The sequence below is a fragment of the Vitis riparia genome, chromosome 19 (assembly GCF_004353265.1).
Source record: "Vitis riparia cultivar Riparia Gloire de Montpellier isolate 1030 chromosome 19, EGFV_Vit.rip_1.0, whole genome shotgun sequence".
Lineage (NCBI taxonomy): Eukaryota > Viridiplantae > Streptophyta > Magnoliopsida > Vitales > Vitaceae > Vitis > Vitis riparia.
In genome coordinates, this window is record NC_048449.1 from 3945629 (window position 1) to 3953657 (window position 8029).

Consider the following 8029-nt stretch of genomic DNA (forward strand, 5'->3'; position numbering starts at 1 on the left):
AAAAATAATAGATTGTCATGACAGAAAAGGTAACTTCCTTAGTTCTAATAGGAGGATATTTGGAAGTTAACTCAAAAGTTATATGTTTACAAATATCATCATATTTATAAAGAAGCTAATAGAAGTAGATTTAACTAAAAAGGGTGTATGACTTAGAGGTTAAGTTTCTAAAAAAATATTATAAAGGTGGGAATTGAGAGAGAGAGAGAGATTTTGGAAGTTGAGTTGGTTCAACATGACCATGTCACAGCATTAGTTTTAAAAAAAAAAAACATCAAGAATGTTATGTCTATGTTTTGAAAAATTCGTGTACAGTAACAATTAAAAGTATCTAATTAAAGTAAAATAAATTAATTATTTTTGTTTTAAACATTTCTTGTGGCAAGGGGCCATCATTGTAGCCTTTTCCTTTTGGTTTTGAAGACATATCCTTTGCCAAGAACAAGAGAGGGCCATGAACCATGATGAGCCCTTCACCTTTCCTTCGTGTTGGCATAAAACAAGAGATGACCCTTATAGTGGGAACCCTTTTTCTCCTCACAAGGAAGACCAGAAAAAGGTGGCCGGTAATAAGGCTTTTGTTCCTCCCACCCACCAAAATATCAACACCAAAAAATAAAAAAACATGGAGCCCTAGCTTTAAGCCCAAAAGCAAGTGGGCCACTGAGAAAATGAAATGGGAAAACCCAACAACACTTTACCACTTTCTTGATGTGGTGAGTCCATATGCCATGAAAGTGGTGGATGTGCTTTGTCCTGAGCCATGAATTTTCTCATCTATGCAACCCAGCACAATAGCCAAATCTTCAGTTCTCTGTGTGACTTTTTCAATCTCTTGACCTAAATTTAGGCGTTCCATTTTGGAAGCACCGATGACTTTGAGGTTTCAATAAAACTCTCCACACACCATTCTTTAGGTGCTTCCATTTGAAGCTCCCATGCATGGAAAGGTATACCTACGAAACCATGCATTGTCTCACTGGAAATTTGTATTTTTCTTTGATATCTATTCCAATTTTCAAGTCCTAATGAAGGGTTTGTTGAACCCTAAATTCAGTCATCATCATTGAGCATGGCATGTCCGATTCTTTTGAGATGTAGAATCTTAGCACACATCTTGTCAAAAATAAACGAATGGATAGAAAATAAAGATGAGATTATTAATTTTCCTACCACTAGAATAGTAATTTGATTTACGACGATATATATATGATCCATGTCATGCTCATGGATCACACGTGTACATTTTTGCACTAAGTACGATCACACCAATATAACATATATGGTAATGGGGTTGGAGAGATCTTATTGGAGAGCTTGGAAGGATCTCAAATGGCCATGAATGGAGTAATGCTTTTCATCTAGGCTATTCGATAAGGTGATGAGAAAGGGCTAAGCTTTTGTCATCACTAGAAAAAATGGCAAGTGATTGTATTTGCAACATTGTTACTAAAACTAGATTAAACACAGCTATTAGTGAAAGCAACCCCTAACACATTATCTCATATTCTGTGTAAGGCAAGCGGCAAAATCTGGTCACAAAACACAACCTTGATTAAATTGTTTAGGGCTACTTATTGAGGGAGTACGACCCCATATCTCATTTGTTCATGTGTAGCTTTCCCATATGAAAGTGAAGCTCACTAATTAAGATATACAGTGCAGGCCTTTGTCATTCTAGGGTATGACAGCAAAACCACAGCCATGATCAATTGATTCGATCATTTTAACATACTATTGGGAGTAAGATTAGAAGTCTAATAGTAGAAAAAAAGTCTCTCTAAGGGCATTGCTGATTTGTTTGGAATGAAATAATTAATTAATGCCTTTTCCTGATTTCAATACTTCAATTTATTTTTCATTTGTAACCCTAGTAGGTTCCCCATTCTAATTAGTTTGATAACTAGCTTGCTTGAGCTCACGACTCTTGCCTTGCTGCATGTATATATATGACTTAAGCTGCGTAGCTTTAGCTAGGGTTAGGGGCAAAACCCAATTTGTGCATGGTTGTAATGAAAAATGTAAGTTGCCAATTCTTTTTTTTTTTTCGTTTTCATCTTCTTTGATTTCTGTTTTGCCCCATTTTCTTGGCAACGAAACATAGGCTTATCTTTTCTTAAAATGATAACAATACAACTTCTATAAGGTCACCACAAATTGGCCCCCAAAGTTTGACCTTTTAGGGGTTGTTTGGGCATGAGCTGAAGTCTCATTCTGCATGCATAGATGTTAAAGAAATGAAAGAAGACTAGTAGAGTTTGTCCAACAGATGGCAAACAGTATAGTTGAATTTGAAAAACTAGGAGATGGTTCAAGTTAGAGATAAACAAGAGCTTAATTAATTCAACAAACACATGTTTAAAACAAATCATTAAGATAAACATCATTCGACAATAGTTGTTAATTTTGCTCATATTCTCCATGACATCAATTTAGCGTGCAAGTTCCAATTTGTACCTTTTTCCCCCAATAAAACCACATGGGGAATTCCCTTTATGTGCATTTCAACTTAATTGGATCACCATGAAGACTACTGATGGCTCATACAAATTAAGTTTTGATATTACTAACATCAACTACATATCATTGACCATTAATGAGTCGACTCTTAGTGCAGGCATAAGCACTTTCCAGATTCCAAATGTATGACAAGCAACCATTACAAACAAATCCATGTCACCAGCCATCCAAGTAAGGAAGAGCCAGATGGACAAATTCTCCACACGCGCCATGTCAGCAATGGGATCCTGTGAATGGGTGTGTGGAAAATTGGTTAGCCAAATCATCAAGACCACTAGAATGTGATATATATATATATATATATATATATGCCAAAGAATCTTGTTAAGAGAAAAGACCTATTCATGCTTTTGTATCTTAATTGTCATGTTAGAAACGCAAGCCTAATGGCCTTGTTTTATTTTTTGTGGTGATAATGATGGTTACAAAAGCAGATGACAACACAATCAACAATGAAGGAGTCATGGTCCTAGGGTTAGGGTTTTCATCACACATGAAATAGTGGCGTTGCACGTGTATTTGGGTGCATAATTCGGTCTATTATACCAAACCAATGATTTCGTGTCATGTATGGATAATAACATCCAACTGACTAGCGACATCTCTATCACATGTGTAAGGGTCATGCAATTTTGGCTTGCCCAAATTTGTTAGAGAAGGGGAAGTAGGCCTTTCCAATGGCGCAATTCTCGGTCTTGTCTTGTAAACATGTCTGGCATCAAAACCCTAACGAAACCAAAGAATGAAATTAAGAAAAAGAAAGATGAATTACAAGAAGATGAATCAAGCTATGATTCAAAATAAGAGAGCTATATGTGTTAAAATACCTAGGGACATACCAAAATTTTACTCAAAGAGAGGGGAGTTGTCATGAAAAATGGCAAGTAAATTAACAGCATCATTCTTTTGGATAGAAGTACCAAAAACAACAACAGAACCCCTGATCAAATATTCTCAAATTAGCATTTGAAAGTGAGTCAATCTTGTTTTCTATTGTGGGTTGGGAATGGAGTCCCTTAAAACACATGTATGGATATCATATTGATTAGGGTTTTTGATCACATGTTGATCAAGGCACCTCATATATGCACAAAAAATGATTTATTTCTAATGTCCTATCAATGAAAATAATCAGAAACTTGCTTTTGTGTAAGCTTATATTATAAAGCATCATTTTTGAAAACTAACTTTATCATGACTTAAGCATGGAAAGATCACAAGATCAAGCAACCAGTACTATGAGCACATGCATAGTTACTTCGTTCCCCTTCAAATAGATAAAGAGCTAGTTAGGTTTACCATGAGGGGTAGAAACTGACTGATACCGTACTTGGATGAGCTATTAATTCCAGCCCTTTCCACTCAAAAATCTAGGAAGCCCACATGCACTGTAACAACGATGTTAGCCGCCCATGTTCTCCCCCAAAAGCTATATCTCTCACATCTCTCAATAGATGATATGATTCTCACAGTTGAATAAACACAAGCCACAAAACTATTGATTCAGCATATCAAAATTTCACCCACTTGTGGCACTGAACATGGCATATCCAAACCATGCCGATCGACGACCCGAGCTCGCTAGGGTTAACAGCATGAGAAAGATCAAACAGGGCCATATGGTAAGGTGGCTAAAGGGCTTACACGAGGCCTTTGCAAGACTCTGTTAAGGTGGTGTCATGTCTGGGTTCTGAAGGCCTTGTTCTCCAGCTGCATTTTGGATAATGTGGACACAAGGATAGTCTCGATGGGAAAATATTTCTACCTTTGGCATCCTATCTTTTAACATACAACAAACTTGTTGGGCCATTCTTTGCAGCATCTTAGCCACCAATGGCTTTGGATTTTAGTGAAGAAGAGATCATCATATGCACATCACTTCCTTAAACTTAAGAACTTGTCTAGCTCCACAATCACATTCTATGAAATGTAACTGGTTTTGGTATTGAGGCAACCACTGAAAAAATCTCACAATCATAAAGATTCATAGGATTGAGTCCATGATCTCCACTACTATTAATCAAATTAAATTTGTTGTTATGCTTTTCCTTTTTTCCTTTCCATGAGTGTTTCGGTGTAATTAAGACTAATCGAGGGAGAACGTATCAATCAAGATGTAATAATTAAGCCTTTATTTTTGGAGTGTGAAATGGATGTAAGACTTCATATACTGTGTGGAATATTCTCTCTTCATTTGAATTATGATAAAATTGAAATTTAATAATATTATTCAGAACCATTGATGTTAATTCGATTTTGACGTGTTTCTATTTTTGTTCTTACTTTGGACTCCACCTTAGGTATGGTGGTGGGGGCATTGTGAAATTGGCAACCTTTGAAAAAAACATATATAAGAGGGCCTAGGGCACTCCAAGGAAAAATAAAATAAGGATATAATTTGTTTTTTTTTTTTTTTTTTTTGCTTAAAAAGTAAATAAATAAATAATTTAAAATTTGAATGCGAGTTGCTTTCAGAAAAAAATTTGAAAAAACAAACAATATTTCACTATGTGACAAAACCCGGACTAACAACATGAAATAATATGTAAGTTTAAAGGATTTTTCTCCCTTTTCGGTGGAAAATCAGATTAAAACCTGGATTATATATGGAGGGAGGATTGATTGGAACGAGTTTTGTAAACATGCATGCATTCATGTGTACATACCCTAATGGTGTGTGCTCAATATGATCTCTCTCTCTCATTTTCTCAAAAACAAGTTGGTCGTGTCATGTGCACTTAGGGGGCCCATGTTGATTCGGTTACTCCACATCAATGTCTAATCGGGTTGATGCAATTAATTATCACGGATTAGATAATAGGGTTGTTGCGATAAATTAACTGAAATTAATATCAAATAGCAGCAGGGTAGGTGAGTTGAAGATGGGCATTGCAGTGAAATATTGTGAATGAAAGTGAGAGGGGAGAAGGGTGGGGTGCAACATGTAGGATGTGATTGGATGTTTATGGAGATGGGGGGTCAGCCCCTGATGATAAGAAATGGACTACAAGAGGTGACACCTGGTGGGGCCTGTAGGTCTATTGTACACCCAGCAAAGGAACCTACCACCCCAGCATGGTTCCCTAAGGAGACATGCCCACACCCAATGGCTCTTGGTGACTGGGTCATATTTCACCCAAAAAGTAGTGATTATGCATGCACCCATGACCAAGGTGGTCGAGCCCATGAGCCAATGACCCATTGAGCCCGATGAACCCATGACACCAATGGCCCTTGACCCTCCCTTTTGGTGGAGGAGGTTGAGGAGGAGGAGGAGGAGGAGGAGGAGGGGTCCTCTCTCTCCCCTTGTGTGTTTCCATAACAAAAGCATGACATCTGAAACGTAAAGTGTGTTCCCACCCCATGGCTTATCACTCCATCTTTTGTTGCCTTGTGTGGAATGTGGGCCACCACAACACATTTCCCACCACATGTCAACCCCTCCGGCCTTCCGGAATCACACGTGTCGCCCCATCAACGGTGCCAGTTCGAGTTCGCGTCATCCTGCGGGTCGCGATCACTTCCGGTGGACTTATATGCCCGCTCCTTCCATTCACTAATCATCGCAAGTCCCTTTCCGAATTCACCAAAACCTATAAGGGTCATTTGGTTTAATATTTTGTAAAATGACCTATCTACCCTTCCATATATCGACGTGGCGGTATATGGGCAACAACATGAAGGGCGGCCATCTGTATGAGCAATGTACTAAATTCCTAGTGCCCATATCATACCGGTCCTTCTCCATATGATACCCCCATTTAAAAGATGGTCTTGCCAACCTCTATGTAATATTGGAGCTGTCTCCATTGAAATAATATTTTCTCTGAAGCCAAACACAAACACTTTTGAAATTCAGCAGTTGTGGAGGTGGATCGATCAATGGAGAGCACCGATTCATCTTCGGGCTCGCCGCAGCCGCAGCTTCCACCGGGGTTCCGCTTTCACCCCACCGATGAAGAGTTAGTAGTTCACTATCTGAAGAAGAAGGCCTCATCTGCTCCTCTTCCGGTCGCCATAATCGCAGAGGTTGATCTCTATAAGTTTGATCCCTGGGAACTCCCTGGTAACTTACATCAAACCCCAGCTAATTATGATTAAGATTATGTGATTATGTATGATGAATTGTATGTAAAAGGTTAGAAAGAAAGTCATGCTGATATTTGATCAATTCTCAGCGAAGGCTAGTTTTGGAGAACAGGAATGGTACTTCTTCAGCCCTAGAGACCGGAAGTACCCAAACGGGGCTCGGCCTAATCGAGCGGCGACTTCTGGTTATTGGAAGGCGACGGGGACGGACAAGCCGGTGTTGACCTCTGGGGGTACTCAGAAGGTGGGTGTGAAGAAGGCGCTGGTTTTCTATGGAGGGAAGCCCCCAAAGGGGATCAAAACCAATTGGATCATGCATGAGTACAGGCTTGCTGACAACAAGGTTAACACAAAGCCTCCCGGATGCGATATGGGCAACAAGAAGAACTCTTTGCGGGTACTATTCTGATCTGATAATCCGGATAAGTTGATGATTTATCTGTTGATATAATTTAATTTCTTTGTTAGCTTGATGATTGGGTGCTATGTCGAATCTACAAGAAGAACAACACGCATAGAACGCTGGATCCTGACAAGGATGACTCCATGGACGACATGCTTGGGCCGGTGCCGAGCTCGATCTCGATGGGGCAACAAAGCCTGAAACTGCAGTTCCCAAAGGTCCCAAACTACAGTGCATTGCTAGAAAATGAGCAGAGCCTGTTTGAAGGGATGATAAACAGCGATGGTATCAACAGTTCCGGCACTATTTCTCAGCTCGCCTGCTCAAGCTCAAAGCCGGATCACCTCTCCTTGGTTACAGCCACAACATCAAGCATCCTCCCTCTGAAGCGAACGCTCCCTTCTCTATACTGGAACGATGATGATACTGCCGGTCCTTCCACGACAAAGAGGTTCCAAGCCGAAAACACAGATGGAAACATTGGTAGAACATCTGATGGGAACAATTCCATCGCCACTCTGCTCAGCCAGCTTCCGCAGACTCCTTCATTGCACCAACAGTCAATGCTGGGGTCTCTTGGCGAAGGCGTTTTCCGGCAACCCTTTCAACTCCCTGGCATGAATTGGTATGCTTAGCTCGGTTGCTGTTACGGATTGTGAGCATAACTATACATAATATTTGAATCAAAATCAGAGATTATCCCAGGTAGACTATCACCAGCTAGCCAATGTTCTATGCATATATATACTCCGATTATCATCGATACAGTTGGTTAGATATAGAGTGTAGTTGGTTTGTGTATTTTGAGTTTTTGATTGTCAGGGAAGAGCGCTAGGGACTCCATAAATGGCCTCAAGTTTCTTCTGAGTACTGTAACAGTTAGCTGCTAATATTTTCAGGTGAGGCCATAGACATCCTTGGATATATAGTCTTTTAGCAGTATTTACATACATATTTTGTTCTTCTTGGTGTAGAAAAATAAAAAAGATGAATGATATAATAAAATTTGCTCTAGAA

General features: G+C 39.4%; 1 protein-coding gene across 1 annotated transcript; it reads left to right on the forward strand.

The window, feature by feature from the left end:
• The first annotated feature begins 6270 nt into the window (after positions 1 to 6270).
• LOC117908601 (NAC transcription factor 56) lies at positions 6271 to 8029 on the forward strand. Its single transcript, XM_034822254.1, has 3 exons — positions 6271 to 6586; positions 6699 to 7006; positions 7078 to 8029. The coding sequence occupies exons 1-3, from the start codon at positions 6403 to 6405 to the stop codon at positions 7645 to 7647; spliced, it is 1062 nt and encodes a 353-aa protein (XP_034678145.1). The 5' UTR covers positions 6271 to 6402; the 3' UTR covers positions 7648 to 8029.

What these genes read in the sequence shown, in the direction of transcription:
- LOC117908601 (XM_034822254.1), top strand. Translation starts at nt 6,403, where the DNA reads ATGGAGAGCACCGATTCATCTTCGGGCTCGCCGCAGCCGCAGCTTCCA. An exon ending in TGATCCCTGGGAACTCCCTG is followed by an intron (nt 6,587 to 6,698) that starts GTAACTTACATC and finishes ATCAATTCTCAG; the next exon opens with CGAAGGCTAGTTTTGGAGAA. An exon ending in ACAAGAAGAACTCTTTGCGG is followed by an intron (nt 7,007 to 7,077) that starts GTACTATTCTGA and finishes TTTCTTTGTTAG; the next exon opens with CTTGATGATTGGGTGCTATG.